Source organism: Amyelois transitella, chromosome 4 (assembly GCF_032362555.1).
Source record: "Amyelois transitella isolate CPQ chromosome 4, ilAmyTran1.1, whole genome shotgun sequence".
NCBI lineage: Eukaryota > Metazoa > Arthropoda > Insecta > Lepidoptera > Pyralidae > Amyelois > Amyelois transitella.
The window spans coordinates 6,537,002-6,554,706 of record NC_083507.1 but is presented as its reverse complement, the minus strand read 5'-3'; the positions used below and the strand labels follow the sequence as shown (position 1 = coordinate 6,554,706).

The 17,705-nt window shown below is 33.1% G+C and overlaps 2 protein-coding genes across 6 annotated transcripts; one reads left to right on the top strand and one right to left on the bottom strand.

Moving 5' to 3' along the window:
• Positions 1-8,288: 8,288 nt before the first annotated feature.
• On the bottom strand, positions 8,289-12,628 carry LOC106138660 (bystin). 2 transcript variants are annotated; one of them, XM_013339875.2, is made up of 9 exons: positions 12,585-12,628; positions 12,269-12,410; positions 11,566-11,689; positions 10,998-11,235; positions 10,176-10,332; positions 9,478-9,669; positions 9,187-9,395; positions 8,668-8,818; positions 8,289-8,448 (listed from the first exon to the last, which is right to left on the bottom strand). In XM_013339875.2, the coding sequence occupies exons 2-9, from the start codon at positions 12,401-12,403 to the stop codon at positions 8,368-8,370; spliced, it is 1,287 nt and encodes a 428-aa protein (XP_013195329.1). In that variant the 5' UTR covers positions 12,404-12,410; positions 12,585-12,628; the 3' UTR covers positions 8,289-8,367. The 2 variants fall into 2 exon arrangements, with proteins under 2 accessions (XP_013195329.1, XP_013195328.1); XM_013339874.2 differs by having other exon boundaries at positions 12,488-12,608.
• A 58-nt stretch (positions 12,629-12,686) lies between these two features.
• On the top strand, positions 12,687-17,388 carry LOC106138658 (uncharacterized protein CG16817). 4 transcript variants are annotated; one of them, XM_013339870.2, is made up of 3 exons: positions 12,687-12,817; positions 13,212-13,692; positions 16,961-17,387. In XM_013339870.2, the coding sequence occupies exons 2-3, from the start codon at positions 13,223-13,225 to the stop codon at positions 16,995-16,997; spliced, it is 507 nt and encodes a 168-aa protein (XP_013195324.1). In that variant the 5' UTR covers positions 12,687-12,817; positions 13,212-13,222; the 3' UTR covers positions 16,998-17,387. The 4 variants fall into 4 exon arrangements, with proteins under 4 accessions (XP_013195324.1, XP_013195326.1, XP_060810478.1 ...); XM_013339872.2 differs by having other exon boundaries at positions 13,212-13,733; positions 16,961-17,386; XM_013339871.2 differs by having other exon boundaries at positions 12,785-12,905; positions 16,961-17,388.
• Positions 17,389-17,705: the final 317 nt, after the last annotated feature.

Below are 17,705 nucleotides of genomic sequence, written 5' to 3'. Positions count from 1 at the left end.
ATGTTTATATTAATATGGACATGCCTCCGGGATTGCGGGATTTGTAAATTATTAAGATTTTTCCACGAATTTTTACAAGTGGGATGAAGAATATATTAGTGGTAGCTGTTTTCCCCCGACTTCGTTCACGTAAATTATGTTACCCGCGGACAATGTAGTTTACTGTAAGTGTAAGAATTTTTAAAATTTCATCATTTCATTTACTTCATATAAATATGATTGACTGGCCTTCTATAGCAAAAAATTTTGGAATGGTACAACTAGTAGCAATAGACGCAGAAAAGAATGCAAGATATGGAAACACAGAAAGAAAGAAAGAAAAATATTTTATTTGATATCACAAACTTAACTATACTCACAGCGCGTTTCCAAATAAATTAGGAAAAGGATATATATACCATAAATTGAAGAGATTAACTTTTTACCATTAATTGATTGAGTTTGAAAATCCATAAATTTATAATATTTAATTCAATCCCGTAAGTACTGAAATGGAATCCCGGAAAAAAGGCGTATCCATGTTATGCTTTCTATGGTAATTCATGATGCAAGTACATAAAGTCAATCTACCTATTCCGATCTCTGGTTATTATACAAAAATTATCTATATATAATATGTACCTCTATAAAATGCAAAAAGGAGAACAGTGCCTTTATTTTTCAGTTGAGTTTCGGAGAACTTGTTAACACATTCATACTCTATTCAATTAAGTATTTTGTTATTTATACCAATTTTGTTAAACATACTAATTTTAATGTGCCTAAAACGGCTTAATTATGCAATATCACTGTGATGTCTTTACGGGTAATTGAGGTTTTGAAGTACATGAAATTGCTCTATATTTGTAAAGACAAAATCAGTTTGAATTGCAAGTTGTTATGACGGTATATACCACGGTAATTTATTTGAGATAAAAAGATTATCGAACTCTACTTAAATCTTCATAATTCTTTTATTTATTTATGGTCTAATAGAAATGTAATATTACAGGTTGAAAAGTTTTAAAACAATTTTAAAAAGAAAAACAATATGATCGCTTGTAGAATTGGGAAACCCATTTGACGTTCTAGTAGAACACACGGTCAGCAATGTCTACGAATGCTAAGCTGTAAACCGTAATCTAGTGTGCTACGACGTAGAGCCTACGCCGTAGAGGCTACACCAATAACACAGTACTTACATTATTTTCATGACAAATACATATACGAGTATGTCGTATCAAGAACTATCGCACATTTTATTACTTTATATTTAAAAGTATATTTTTTAAGCGCGAATAATTGTAAATATTAGCATGTATTGCATCGTAGGATATGTTTGTAAAACAGTCAATTCCCTGATAAGCATTGTTCTCAAATCTATCTAGACATTAAAATTGTTGCTTGCTTTAACTTTACAACTACGAGAAGCACTATAGATTTAATATTTGCTTTTGTAGTCGTAGAAACCCATTAAAACCTAGGAAATTGTAACTATTATTCACATCTTCGAACCTTATCTACAAAAGAAAAAGTAACTATTGTATGATTGAAAATTTATTACGTGTTGTGTTAAAGTAAGTTAAAATTCAGCCTACATTTAAAATATTTGTTTCATCTTGTTTGTACACTAGGTAGCCGATCAAAATATTAAAATCCATTATTTTTTATTTCAGGGTTATATACTATATTTTTAAACCAGTGTGTATAATACCTAAACAATGCTTAGACTACTTTGTAAGTAGGTACTTTACATTATGAATTATTATTATTATTCCATCTTGACGACGGAGAATCGAATAGATAAATACTTGTTACCTTGTATACCTACAATAAGTCAGCCTAGGTGTGTTGTTAGATAGGTAGAATCTCGAAATTAGCAAATAACTACTTAGATTAAAATCATTAACGCATTCCGTACATCATTGATTATCTATGTATGGGTACATAATTAAATTTAACTTTAACATTCAACCAAACCAGGCCAAACCTTAGGGTAGATTGAGATTACATTAAATTAATCACGAGCCATAAAATGTAAAAACGGGAGTAATTTAAATTGTATTACTAAAAAATTATTTAAATCTTACTCATTTATGCAACACTATGCAAATGAATCAGTTGCGGCTAAGACATTATTTAAAAAATTAAACGTACAGTAAAATATAAAAGAACAAACTACTTATTACAACAAACAAATACAATATACATGCACAAAGGCAGTTTTTTTTTAATAAAAAAAAGCTTTACTATTGCTCTTGAAATGTTTTTTTTTTCTTGAGCTATCTCATTGGAAAAAATAACTGCCTGATAATAAACGATATATCATTTATAAAAGTGATAATATTAACGATATAACAGTCATTTCGTTTTAGTTCGGATGATCTTTTTTCTAATATCCGCATTCGAATTCATGCGTTAAGATCATAAGAGTTATTATTATAGCGCTTACGCACAGGGTGTACGTATATTGTTTTATGGATAATAATTAAGCTAGATTAAGGTAAATCTTCTTTATAATAAAACGTACATATTAAGATATAGGTAGTACCGCCCTGCAATATATGTGTCTGTGAATGAAATTAAAATAAATAGAGTCTAAATCTGAAAATTCAGTTACATTGACTGCACTAATACACTGTGTTTTTAATGGTTTTATTTTGAAACTTATCGGAACTGTTAATTTCATTTAAATTGGAGTGATTTAGTTCAAAATGCACGTAATGAAGCTTTAAAAGAACAATAAATGCAGAATATGTGTTTATTTTGCATAAGTTTTTGTTTATTATGATGCATTATTTCATATATTTTCTACCATTGAAAATCATTTTTATAAGATATCCTTATTTAGGTAATAACGGTCAGAATTCAATGAAATTTAGAAGCCAAAAAATGTATTAATTATTATTTTCATACTACTGATTCTTAGAATTGATACGGACAGGTACCTAAATGGAAACTATTGGTCTGTCGTGAAAATATTTATATGACTACAAAAAGCTGGAGTCATATCTGTGCTACCTATATGTGACTTGTATAATATTAGTATGTAGGCAACGCCGTTTAAAATGGGAAATCTACTATAGTTGATAAGAGTAGCGGTAAGTCGCCACCTTGCGACAAAATGTTCGCTTAATCATTTAAAATTGTTGCCTTGAAATACGTTAGTCACAGAAAACTGGTTGTTTCAGCTTTGGATAATCTCACGATTATAATTATTATATTAGATATATCGTAAAGATAAGTTAAGTATTTTATATTTCGACAACATAAAAGCGCAAAAAAAAACGCGTGCATCGTATTATGTAATTTTGTCTGTGATCGAAATTTATATTGTTAAGCTGAAAATGAAGCGCACGTTATTATTTCAAAACGTAAACTAGATACTTGTTTATACATTCTGTAGGTAGGAAACAGCAAAATGAAGCCAATGTAAGAATATATTGACACTGAATTTCTAAACCGAACCTTATATAAAGTATTCTATGTGTAGATGAGTACAGATTCTTACATGATGCAAAAACAGGGCAAATAATTCACCGAAAAAACAACTAAGAAGTAACTATAAAAGCTTGTTCCTTTTTTTTTATTAATTACCTATATTTGTTTTACAGAATGTATAAACAATTATACTGTTGCCGGCCAAACTCAATTTTAGATCAGCTCAAAGACTCGGCCACTATGTTGACTATTTGGGCACGAGTCTTATCTGAACTTCCCATCAGAACTCTGACTCGTACCAGGACCGAGGGAAGAAAGTGAGAAGAGATAAGTACGAGTAAATATACCTTATGAAAGTTCGTAAATATACCTTATGAAAGTTCGTAAATATCCCCACTGATCTTTAACCCTTAGGTATAACATTTAAGGAATTTCAAGATAAAATCTAGCTGAAACAATGTTTGGTCAGTAACATGTTAATCTATGTGTAATTGTCATCACCTTTAGTAATTCTATGGTTAATCACACTAAAATATACTTGTTCTATTTCTGTTATTCACAAAATATTGAGCTAAAGCATGTTGCGTGTTATAGGGTCTAAAACAAATTTATAAATTTGCATGCGTCAAATCTCGGACTATGACAAATGTTGCTGAGTGCATTATTGTGATTTTATTATACTTTACACTTGAAATAAAGTCCTCAAAATCCACACCGAAATGTACCTAAAACTTGCTAAGATTTTCAGAAGAGACGCAAAGATCGTTTTATAATGGATGTTGACGAAGTTCATTGAAGTAGAATATCCATATATCTACTACTACTACTACCTACTGATTGCTTTAAACAGCAGAATTCTACTATTTACGTAACGCTCTGATATACATCATCATATGAGATAAAGCCCTTATTATTTAAAGTCTGCAATAAAGAGGATATTTAGAACGTTCTGGTTTCACTACTGTTAAACCAGAACGTTCTAAATATCCTCTTTTTGCTAACCTCTTTTTTGGCCGATTTGTTGCTATTGTTATAGCTGGTTGTTATGGGTATGTATATATCCTTGCTTGCTCATCGCGATGAGATTAAATGTGTTATAAAATATATGTTACAATATTGTAAAATTTACAGGCTTAAAACATTTACCTATAGGTACGTTATGCCCCTTTGAACCATTGCTATAAATATTTTCATCAAATCCACTAACTTAAAAAGGTTTCGCATTGATAGTAGCTTTGTGGGATCTCATATTGAGTAGGTACTTATCACCGAGTGTAGATACTACTATAATATCTGCAAATACTCCCAATATTTTTATTAGTTGCAATACTACAACGATTAATTGTAATTATAACACAATATTATCATTATGTATGCACTGACTGGAAAATGGTTGATTTTAGAAGCACACACACAAACGGTCATGCTTTGTATTTTTTATACAACATAGTTTATTGAACGTTTGTACCTAGATTATTATAATTATGTGATAAAAGGGTACGTGTTTAAAAAGGCATGTACTTAGCTAAACAAAGCACATTAGTCACATAGTTATTTGAAAATTTGGATTCATTGAACAGCGCAATGTTTTCTTGTAAAGCGGGTTCAGTGAAATAAAATATCACGCACATGCGACATGTTCTTTTATTTACCTGCAACAGATTTAAGGTACTTATGGAAAGAAGAACTAAAGATCAGGAAAAATTAACAGTAGAAATTAATCTTTTAATCATTAGTCTCTCACTCCATTGAAACCAACATATTATCAAAATGGATATACGCATAACTAGTAGGTACCTATTCCGTGTCATTATAAAGATTTTAATGGTAAGCACCTACTTAGTTTAATTGTCAAAGTTTTCAAATGGGCGAAAAAATGGACGATCAGACAGAATTTTTCTTTAGCGGCGAGAACTACGTTCATGGTTTTTATGGGAAAGTAGCTGTTCACTGACAATAATTCATCCCTTTTTTAACCTCTTTACCCCTTTTTACGCAATAAAAAAGCCAACTTGTGTTCTTCCTTGTGGTTCGTATTAGAATCAGTTTAGTGGTTTAGGCGTGAAACCGTAACAGACAGAGTTACTTTCGCATTTACGATAATAGCCCTAATATTATTTGGTATACTATATTTAATCCTGAAACCACAATAGCTGCCTAATGCATATGTGCATGGGACAATCAGGTATTGCGAAAAATATGTTCTATGGGCATCCTACATACCGTTCTTATCCCTTACGGAGTCAACAATAATCCCGAGAATATTGAAAGATCACGTTTGGTGAAATCAAGATTCAAACAGTAACAGGTTGCTAAGTATAAACCCACCGCCTAAAAGTGTACCTACCTACCTAATGTTTTTTCTTCGCTACCAAACCAAGGAAAGGAGCCTGCGGTGCACCTATAATATCTGGATCGTGGGTCAGACGCTTCAAGAAACTCGACAAGGCATATAACTGTCTTATCAACCCTCTTTTTCTTTCTCTAGGGTTTTCCTATTGACCCCAATCCAAAATTAGATAGTAAATCGAGAGGGATAACAGATGATAAAAGGGAGTAATTCAGGGTTTTTTTTACACGAAACGACAAGCAACTCCCGTCTGACCTTCGTAACATTTGTAGAGGTATTACACATATTGAATAATGCCTACGCATCCAGTTGCCTGGTTGTGCTGGTTTCTTCAGGATGTCTTCCGTCACCGTAAGAGCGTCGGACGTGATTATTTAAATCACTGAAATTTAAAACCAACTTGTGAATATTTTTATAACGTTGGTAATACTGTTTTGTGATTTAGTTGCAAAGAAAGAACTTAACATGGACGTAATTTATTATTATTAGGTCCATGGAATTTAGTAAGTCCATGGTTTGTTAACATTACCAAATTAACACTAAAGGTATATAACGTTATATTCGAAAAATTATGACTGACAGCGTTATATCGGTAATGTTATTTTAAAACGTTATATACCTATATTAAATTACGTCACATCATTACCAATTAACGTTAAGAATAGCGATACCAATAAACTTCATAAATAGTTATGTGAGATGAAAATCTATTGTTTTATAAAATATACCGGTACGCAACTGTACGATACACGAGGCGATTAGAAATGTTCACGACGAATCCGTCATTAAATCAACGAAAACAGTCGTAACGAAACTTAATAATCAATACCTTTTACTGTTAACTAAAATCATCAGTAACGTTATAAGAATTCACCGGTAAATACAAAATAAAAGTCGTTAAACAGTCTTGTGGCGACATCTCTACGCCACTCGTCACAACATCAAATCACACAACAACTGTCAATCATCTCGAAGAAATCGACGCGCTCAGCCAATAGCAGCGAAGAACCCAAATCGCGATTTCAGAGATTTCAAGGATTGGAGCTATATATACAACCTCCGACTCAACATCGTCGGAGCCGCGGTTCCCCAGGCATAACACCTAGCCTGGCGGAAGATCTTCCCTTTGATGGCGGTCGAGCCGAATCATCGCTCCCGCTACATTGGTGACCCCGAAGTGATTGGAAGCAACCTTCTCCATCATCATCAACTCCAATCCTCAGCATCACTCCTCACTCTGCAAGCAGTCTCACAGCAAGCCAGCAACTGGATATCGCAGCAGGTCCATCGCAGCCGACTCACCGAGCTTCCTGGTCCTGTCTCCACCCGCACTCACTCTCTTCGACTTCTGCGACCAACGTATCTACCGCAGCCCACGCCTGGATCTCTTCGACGGCCGCTCTACTCTCCAGCGTGGCAGCTCTGCACGATATCTCCCGGCGCCAACAAGTCGACTTCGCTCTCTACTGTCTCGACTCACCGCAGACTACGAGCAACGCAACGGCTCACTCCTGACTCACTAGGACTTCGAGCAACTTCCGACTCACTGGAAGACAACTGGCACTTGCAAGCTACTGAAGCACAGATTGCACAGCAAGATCAAGACTTCAGACCTCCGGTCTTGGGGGGGAGTACTGTGGCGACATCTCTACGCCACTCGTCACAACATCAAATCACACAACAACTGTCAATCATCTCGAAGAAATCGACGCGCTCAGCCAATAGCAGCGAAGAACCCAAATCGCGATTTCAGAGATTTCAAGGATTGGAGCTATATATACAACCTCCGACTCAACATCGTCGGAGCCGCGGTTCCCCAGGCATAACACCTAGCCTGGCGGAAGATCTTCCCTTTGGTGGCGGTCGAGCCGAATCATCGCTCCCGCTACAGTCTTAACGATACCACTTACGGTTAATTATACTGGTACGTTACGGTAAATGCCGCTAAAAATATCGTTACCCAGCAAAGCGATACTTAATTTATAACGGTAACTGTTGGCATTAATAACGATACCAATTTTATAACAGTAATTCAAACTCGTCGATACTTTGTGTCAATGTCATTTCTGTCTCGTCTGGTCAGAGGTCTGGTCTCTCGGCTGTCACTGTCACACTGACAGAATCACGATTTTACAATCTAATAAATCAACCGAAAGGCATGGTATTTTTTAAGCATTTATATCAAATTCTAGTACTTTAATGGATTCACATACAATCAAATGCCATAAATGTCGCCATGTGCTTACGGACGACATTTCTATTATTCTGAAACAACCGGACTGTGATACAGAATGTTCCAGCTACTACTTGAAAACATTTATTTATCTCCAAGAAGACAAATTGCCAAACTGGATCAAGTTAAAAATTGAAGAAGAACAATGGACTAAAGGGAAACTTCACTGTGAAAATTGTGGTTTTAAAATCGGTTCCTTTGATTTCATATCTGGCAGAAAATGTGATTGTAAAAAAAGTATATTGCCTCCTGTTCATTTCATCACAAGTCAAGTAGATAGACCAATTATTCACATTAAATAATTATTATTTTTATAAGTAAAATAAACATGTTTTTAATTAATTACAAAGTAAATAGATTTATTTTATTCTACAGCCATTTGTGAAGACAATGATTCGTTAACTTCAATATCTCGACACTGTGCAGCTTGAAGCTCTCTCCTTATCTAAAACAAATATTTTTTTTTATATACAATGTTCCACTGATATGTGTACCTAAACCTGAGTAAAAGATATAGTTTGGAAAAAAAAAGTAGAAAAAATATAGTTCAGAAACATTTGTAGATATTTTTATAGGCAACAAAAGAAATTTTTAATTCTTTATCCAGTATTGAACTACCTGTGTGTTTCCGCCATAATTCATATAGTAGAAAAATGCAACTCACTTCTGGTGTAATTGTAGGATGGGACTGCTTGCGAAGTAATTCCAAAAGAGCATCTCTTTGTTCTGTGGATATATCTGCTTTGTAACGCTGTACAAAAGTCAGCAGAGCCTGGTGCCATAGCACAGGGAGTGCACGTGTTTCCATTTGAAATCTACAACAAAATAATATGAGATTATTAATATTCCTTATTAAAATACTGTTAAATATTTATGAAATTATAAAAATGTCTGGTATTGAGTATTGAATAATATAAATACTTGTATTACTAACATGCCAAATAGATCAAAAGACAAAATTAATTGGTTAAAAAAATAAACTTTCTCATGCATGTCTGTCACATATGCATACTAATATTAAGGAGAAAAACTACTGAGCCAATTTTAATAAATTTTAGCATATTGTCAAAATAGGATTAACATTTTTTTTTTGTAAATTCCCCTGGCAGCAAATCCCCAGGTAAAAGAAGATAATAAAAGCTATTTCATAATGAGATCAAAAATTCAAACCAAGTTTACCAACCTCAAAAAATGAAACACCACAGCATCAACAACTCTATATGGAAGTGCATATTTTTTATCTAAAAGAATTCTAAGAAATATAGAATTTGCCCCTGTATATACCATTTCAGCTATTTTTAATAATGCTGCACTTGAATGAAGAACTGGTATAGAGTTACGAGCTAACACAGAACCAACTATTATAGCCTCTCTGAGTGTGCAATTTCCTGCCTGAAAGTTATAAACACGTTGAGTAAGGTTTTCACATGTAAAAAGATTATCTAAAAAACATTTGTCTTTATTGAAAGCTTACTTCTAATAGTGGCAACAGTATTCCTTTCATAAATGCTCCAGGTTTAAACAAAGCTTTTCTCAATGCCTGATACAAATGGAAATTCAGACGTTTATAATCTGCCATGTCATCTCTCACCCGAGGGAGTAACACTAAGTTATAAAATCGTTGAGCCATCTTCTCTTTAAGATTTGATGCAAAAATTCTTGTTGCCTGAAAAGGAAATCACAGAAGATAATTTAGGAATTTATTTGCAACATCATTATTGAGAATTTTATGTTAATAATGGATGATTGTAGTTACAATGTCATTTTATGTAGTTAATGTCACATAAAAACATACATAAAATCATGCCTTATCACATAAAATCAATGCTAGCTTAATAATCTATACTAATATACTAATCTCAGGAACTACTGGTTCAAATTGAAAAATTATTTTTGTGTTGAATAGACTTTATCGAGGAAGGCTTTAGGCTATATAACATCACGCTGCAACTATTAGGAGCAAAAAAATAATTGAAAATGTGAAAAAAAAACGGGGAAAATTATTCATCCTTCAGGGCTTCAATGATGTCCAAAATAACTATTCCATGCAGATGAAGTCGCAGGCACAGCTAGTTATTATTGAAAAAAATAATACCCACTGAAGTAACATACTTCCAATATTACCAAGTTCAAAAAATTAAAACACTTTTTATTAAGAAAACATATGATTACCTGATACATAGCAGCTGCAGACCAAGTTGAAGGTTCTGTAATGTACAATATCTGCTCCCAATTCTGTAGATGTGGAATCATCTTGAATGCTTTTGGCAACTTTCCTGAGCGATACTTTTTTAAAACATCTCCCACACCTTCATACATTGTTCTTATCCTGAAAAAAAAAATATTCATACATTTCCCTGGTGGATGGATAAAATCTGCAATAAGACCTATTTCAATGATAGAGGAATTTACAATTTATAAAATCACTTATCCACACTAATAATAAAGAGAAAAGATATGATGTATGCTTGTAAGGAATAAATTCAAAAACTACTAAACCAATTTTAAAAATTGTTTTACCAAAATAATGTAAATTGCTTTACATATTTGTTTTGAAATAAATTACAGACAGATTAATGAATAAGAAATCGTGAAAAAAAGGCATTGCAAAAACATTTTATTGCTGGTCAAATGGTTGATTATATATTGCATAGTATGTCCTGCAAAATATATGTTAAACTTAGTTACTTAAAAATAAAGGTTACTCCTTAATTACTGAAAGTAAAAGTAATTCAGGAAAAAAGTGCTTACAAAATCCATTCATGGTGTGCGCTGGTCACATGGTTGATTGTATAATATGCATAAAATGTTTTAAAAAATATAGGTTTTTCATAGATCTTGTAGCATGAATATTTATTTATTGACACAATTAACACAAGAATGCCATTTTACCTTTCTACTTGATGTATGACCAGCCCATCACCAATTAAGTCTTGATCTTTACCTTTTTATCATGAACTTTTGTATTGTTTTTCTAAAATACTATGTACTTACCTAGGATCAATATCCTTAAGGGTTTCAACATCTGAATATTCTGTTTGTAGTTCTGTGTGTTTGTCAGTAATTTTATCCTTAATGATGTCTGCTAGAGTCCTCATCTTTTCTGGTTTTGCTGACATGAACACTTTGAGAGCCTCTTCATCTTCTTCATTTACTTCAATATTGTCATAATATGTGTCAGGTTCCAGATCATCAAGATCAGACGCAGCATTATCAGGGTCAGAATCACCATCTACAATGTTATTTATTATTAACTAGTATTAGGTTGCTACAAAAATACTACTTACACTGCAATTTTTTTATTGTCATTACATTACATGCTATATTGACAAAGAAAGACACAGACAGACAGAACAAACAGAACCCACACTCCTGCTCTCATTGGAAGCAGCAAATCAATCACAGTTTGTGTATGAGTTTCTTGAGTAAAATGGTATTTGTAAAGAACCAAGTATTGCCTGGCAAAAGTTTAAATTAAAAATATCCCACTTTAACAAGTATAGACAAATTAGTTTGGTTTTTCAAATGATCTTAGAAACAAAAACAATGACAATAATAATACCTGTCAATAATGAAGAATTCAAATGTAATTTTTTCACAGGAGATGGACCCGCTTCTTCTCCTAGCTCAGCTTGCTGCGTGCGAGCTGCTTTGAGAATTTTCTTTGAGAGATCTGCATTGATAAACTAAAACAATGATAAAAAGTCATTACATAAAAAGTGCTGGCAAATGACGATAACAGCTTCTGAAAATCAATAGCAAAGATTTTGTTTCCTTTATAAACATAACATAAAATCACGCCTCTTTCCCGGATGTAAGGGCAGAGACTTCCTCTTTCCATTTGCCACAATCTCTGCATAAATATAAATATAAATATAAATAAATATATACGGGACAAATTACACTGATTGAGTTAGCCTCGAAGTAAGTTCGAGACTGTGTTACGAGATACTAACTCAACGATACTTTGTATATTTTATAATAAATACTTATAAAGATAAACATCCAAGACCCAAGCCAATCAGAAAAAGTTCTTTTCTCATCATGCCCTGACCGGGATTCGAACCCGGGACCTCTGGTGTCACAGACAAGCGTACTACCGCTGCGCCAAAGAGGCCGTCAAATACTAATACTTCCTTCGCTTCATCCACATTCCTTTATTTCGTCTTTATTTTGTCTTATAGTAGAAAAATATTTATTGCATTATATTTTGCAAGGCATAGGTGTAGTTAGTTACATTAAATAAATAACCATATGTCCTGTACCTCTTCATCATTTTCATGTCTGTTTCGTTCTTTAGTTCTATTTTTATTCTTCAGAGTATTGACAGACTCTATCTGATCTGCAAGAGCTATATTTTTGCCAAATTGCGAAGGTTTCAACTTTTTGACTTTACCCATGATGAATCTAAAAAATGGATAAGTTATGGGTTAAGTTAGCTTGCCACTTTTAACACAAACTGATTATATAAATAAATAATGTACTTTTCGCTTGTATGATAGCGTGTTTTTCAATAATTGACACGCCGTTTGAAGCAAACTAAGCAAAGCTAAGCTATTATTTTTCACTTCACAAACTCACGTGTTCACTCCACACTCAATCGCATGTTCTATAAACAGAATCAATCAAATGTTCTATAAATGTCGAATATTGACATTGATTGACACATAGATATATTTTAAAATTGACATAAACAGTTGTTTATCGTATGTTATGCCTTAGTCTGGAAAAAAGCAACTAAAGCGTCAAATGTCAAAGTCATTCTTTGTTTTTATTTGATCGATAGGTGTATATTTATTTTACGCGTGAGTTCGGTAAGTTTATATATTTACGAAAATGTGGACATAAAAAATACAACCCATCTCACGATTAGTATCCTATGAAAGTTTTATAAATTGCCTAGTAAGTTTATGAATTTGCGGTTCTTATAATTATCCGGTAACATATAAAAACCTCAATAGGCCTCAAGTCAAGCCTCAAGCTCAACCTCAACTATAAAGACTGTTTGGGATGAGATTGGTTTGATTTTTGATGCTAAATAGATACAATAATAAAAAAAAGTATGTATGTACCGGAGCAAACATCTTACTATTGCCTAGGTTAGGGTTAGTCACGCAGGTTAGCCTTATAGGTAAAAATAAATTAATTGTAGTAATTGCCAAATCCAATGAAATTGACAAAAATGAACGTAAATTCGTAATTTTTCAGATAACCTAATCATGACTTCAGATGGAAATCCCATACCTCCACCCGTGCTATGGGCGCAGAGAAACTCGTGTGTTTTATTAACAATTAACGTCGAATGCGAAAAACCAGTCATTAAATTCGATAAGAAAACTATCTCGTTTAAAGGCCTGTGTCAGCCTAGCAACAAGTTACATGAAATTGAAATCAATTTGTATGCAGAGATAGATCCTGAAAAAAGCACTTACGTTAGCAAAGGAAGACTTATAGATGTGTACTTGGCTAAAGAGAAAAATGATCAACCATTCTGGCCTTCACTAACTAGTGATAAGAAAAAGCATCATTGGCTTAAAGTTGATTTTAACCGCTGGCAGGATGAAGATGACAGCAATGATGACATTGATGATATGAACGACATGTTTTCAAATAAACTAGGGGATTTCGGTGATGAAAATGAAACAGATGATACTAGTTCTGCTGAAGACGAGGATCTCCCTGATGTCAAGTAATTTGGACAATTTTTAAAAAGCCAAATAAGAAAGTATTGTAAGCAATGTAATTTTATTTACAGAATTACGTATATGTATATTGTGTTTTTAAGAATAATGTTATAAATAATGAATTATGTTATAATAATTTTCAAGCATATTAATCAGACACATTGCTTAATCTTTCAACCTGTGTCATTCAACAAAACTTATTAACAAATGAAATAGTTTAAAGCAAGAAATGATGACAATAGATTTTTCAAACATTAATTATTTTTAATGTTTAAAAAGACCTGTTGGCATTTTAGCAAAGAAGAAAACATTCTTTAACATTGTCATCTAGTTGGTCATACAGAAGACATTATTTGGTTTGTACAGCTCAATGTGTCCAGTTTTTTTTTAAGATTGTGGGCTCTGTCTATCCCATAAGGGATAAAGATGTGCCACCTCTGCCCTATAAACTAGACAATCAGATATTTTTACAATTTCTGTATCCTAATAATAATGTTTTATTTTATCTATCTATGCAATGGTTTAGTATGTGGCATTCCTTTAGTATGTACCACCACAATGAAAAATTTATCATTACTATAGTTATATATAGATATTGACTTGTAGTTTTAATATGTATGTGAACTTTAATTCAGTTTGTGTTTATTTTTTACTAATTGGTAATTGAATATTTTCACTGGCTAGTTTTCTTTTGATCCAATCACACTTAGGCGATGTCTAATATACCCATATTGGAATATAGTAAGGTAGGTTTTATATTATATACTTACCCAGTTATACCATGTCCATTCATTTATTTATTTTTTTGTCATCTACTATGTTCTACGTAACTCAGTGGCAATAAATTTTTAAATACATACATACATACATACAATCACGCCTCTTTCCCGGAGGGGTAGGCAGAGACTACCTCTTTCCACTTGCCACGATCTCTGCATACTTCTTTCGCTTCGTCCACATTCATAACTCTCTTCATACAAGCTCGGCGGTTTCGGGTACTTTTGACCTGACCCTTTACCAGGACGTCCTTAATTTGATCAAGATACGTTCGTCTAGGTCTTCCCACTCCGACCTTTCCCTCCACACTCTCCTTGTATATCTGCTTAGTCAACCTGCTTTCATTCATCCTCTCCACATGACCGAACCATCTTAACATACCCTTTTCTATTCCTGTAACTACATCTTCTTTCACATCACAACATTCCCTTATCACGCTGTTCCTTATCCTGTCACTCAATTTCACACCCATCATACTCCTTAACGCTCTCATTTCCACTGCATTTATTCTGCTTTCATGCTTCTTTTGCCATACCCAACTTTCACTCCCATACATTAATGTCGGGACCAACACGCCCCTGTGCACAGCCAGTCGAGCCTTTTTGGATAGTTTCTGACTGCTCATAAAGGCATGCAAAGCTCCATTCACCATGTTCCCCGCGTTCACTCTCCTTTCAATATCACTATCATACTTGCCATCTGATGTAAACTTTGATCCTAGATATACAAACTCTTTCACTTGCTCCACTTTTTCTCCTCCAATCAAAATATTACATGCTGTCATTTCTTTCTCCATTTCAAAAACCAGTGTTTTAGTTTTACTTACGTTCACTTTCATTCCTTTCTCCTTTCTTTTAAATACATTGTTGAAAAATATTCAGATTTTATAATCACAGTTATCTCCTAACATTGTTACTTATTAAATGCTTTTAAATGTCTCCAATGTGTTCTTTTAATATTAATCATTATAATTTGTGATCACTAACACCAAATGTAACTATTTGGTAGTGCTCTTGACAAAGGTTTTATATTTAATTGTTAAAAAACTCAATGTGTGGAGTTTTACCTACAATTTATGCAACAAATTCATTTTGAAATTCATAATATTTTTGGAATTAAAGTTGAATGATATACTTAAACAGGTACTTTAAATTTAAATAAGTTTGACAAAAAACACATTATTTTTAAATCCTTAAAATTTAAAATCGATTTTCGTAAGAAATAGCATCGGTAACTTAATAGTACTATACAACACTGAATAAGCTATCAAAATTAAAATAAATGAATGGACATGGTTTAAAGGGCATATTTAATATGTTCTATTTTAGTGGTTGACAAACCTCAGATGAATTATTGTGATTATACTATTGCTATACAATTTCTTTGTGACGATCTGAACAAATAAGCATTTGGGAAAATATAAAATAAAACTAATTATTTTAAACCTCAACAAGCCTTTTATCTATTTACATATAATAAAACAGTATAAATATTTTGTCTGTGCATTATAGTATATTAGTACATAGTATTTTTGACTAAAATGGATAGAGGGACACTTAGAATTAATAATAGAAAGCAAAAAAATTTTTTTTTCTGTCTGTCTGTATGTATGATCACGCTTATCTCCGAAAGTACTGAACCGATTTACTTAAAACTTTCACCAATTGCTTTTTTTTAACTCAAAAAAACATTTAAAGTTTCTTTCATCAAAATCGGTTCACTAAAAAAAAGTTATCGTAATATGAATGAACTCAAGGCATGAGTTTGCCTGCAAATAAGTTACGAAATTTAAAAATAAGTCATTTTTCATTGTACGACAGCATTATACCTATAACATATAAATATACATAAGTGAAAATCAGTTTGATAATATCCTGGTTTTGCCGCACATAACATGCGTAATTCTCATGTAAAAAGATTTTTGGTTTGTTAGTCTAATTTCGACATCACCGCATCGGCCTCGATGGTCCAGTGATTGGCGAGTGAGACTGAGTGAAGTTGGTGGTCCAAGTTCAAGCCCCAACAAAAACAAGATCTTTTTTATTAAAAATTTTGACTGAAATGAACAGAGATTTTTTTTACATTATTTGTCTGTCTGTATCTGTATGATCAAGATTAAACTCGAAATTTACGCGGACGAAGTCGCGGGCAACAGCTAGTTCCTTATAAATTTAAACAAGGACCCGTTTAAATGCTCCCAGTGATAGCAGCAGACATGGAGATTATTAATATTATGTCAACAGTACGAGCTTGAATGAAGAGAGTTATGAATGTGGTTGAAGCGAAAGAAATATTAATGTAATTGGAATGTAGTACTAGTACGTAATCATAATAATATGTAATGTATACGAATTTAATACTATAAATACAACATAGACAAAGTAGTATGTGTCGTACCATTTTAATTCTGACAACGTCGCTAAAGTCGTCTTACGTAGGTAGGTACCTATATCTTCTTATTTCATATATTTAAAGTCATGTCGTTTTCTTTTTCAGAATGAATGGGAACCCGGACCCGGTTAAGCATTTCTAAATAATTTCCTTTCATTTTTAAATCGAATTTTAAAAATCAACATAGAGGTAGCGATCCAATTTCACTTCAATTTAACATTAAAGGCACATCAATACATTTTGCCATGCCGTGTGCCGTGTAGTTCCCGGCACCAATGAAAAAAGAATAGGACCACTCCATCTCTTTCCCATGGATGTCGTAAAAGGCGACTAAGGGATAGGCTTACAAACTTATATATACCAAATATAATGTAATACCAAATAGCTGATCGTGGCCATTCAGTCTTTTCAAGACTGTTGGCTCTGTCTACCCCGCAAGGGATATTGACGTGACCATATGTATGTAGGTACCTATGTCAATACATTTTTATAGAACAAGTTATACCTACTGTTTTACCTGACTGGTATATTAATGCTAATAAATGCTGATAATAAATTGTTCGCCTATTTCTATTTCACACACTCTCCTTATATATTTCCTTAGTCAACCTGCCTTCATTCAAACTCTCCACATGACTAAAACATCTTAGCGTACCCTTTCCTATTCCTGTTACTATATCTTCTTTCATATCACAACATTCCCTTATCACGCCGTTTCTTATCCGGTCACTCAATTTCAAACCGATCATACTCCTTAACGCACTGTCGTGCCTCTTTTGCCACACCCAACTTGCACTCCCATACATGGACCATACATGGGACCAACGCACACATATACACAGCTAGGCAC

What these genes read in the sequence shown, in the direction of transcription:
- LOC106138660 (XM_013339875.2), bottom strand. Translation starts at nt 12,403, where the DNA reads ATGGGTAAAGTCAAAAAGTTGAAACCTTCGCAATTTGGCAAAAATATA. An exon ending in CTTAAGGATATTGATCCTAG is followed by an intron (nt 10,333 to 10,997) that starts GTAAGTACATAG and finishes TTTTTTTTTCAG; the next exon opens with GATAAGAACAATGTATGAAG. An exon ending in TACTGTTGCCACTATTAGAA is followed by an intron (nt 9,396 to 9,477) that starts GTAAGCTTTCAA and finishes TATAACTTTCAG; the next exon opens with GCAGGAAATTGCACACTCAG.
- LOC106138658 (XM_013339871.2), top strand. Translation starts at nt 13,223, where the DNA reads ATGACTTCAGATGGAAATCCCATACCTCCACCCGTGCTATGGGCGCAG. An exon ending in GAGGATCTCCCTGATGTCAA is followed by an intron (nt 13,693 to 16,960) that starts GTAATTTGGACA and finishes TTTCTTTTTCAG; the next exon opens with AATGAATGGGAACCCGGACC.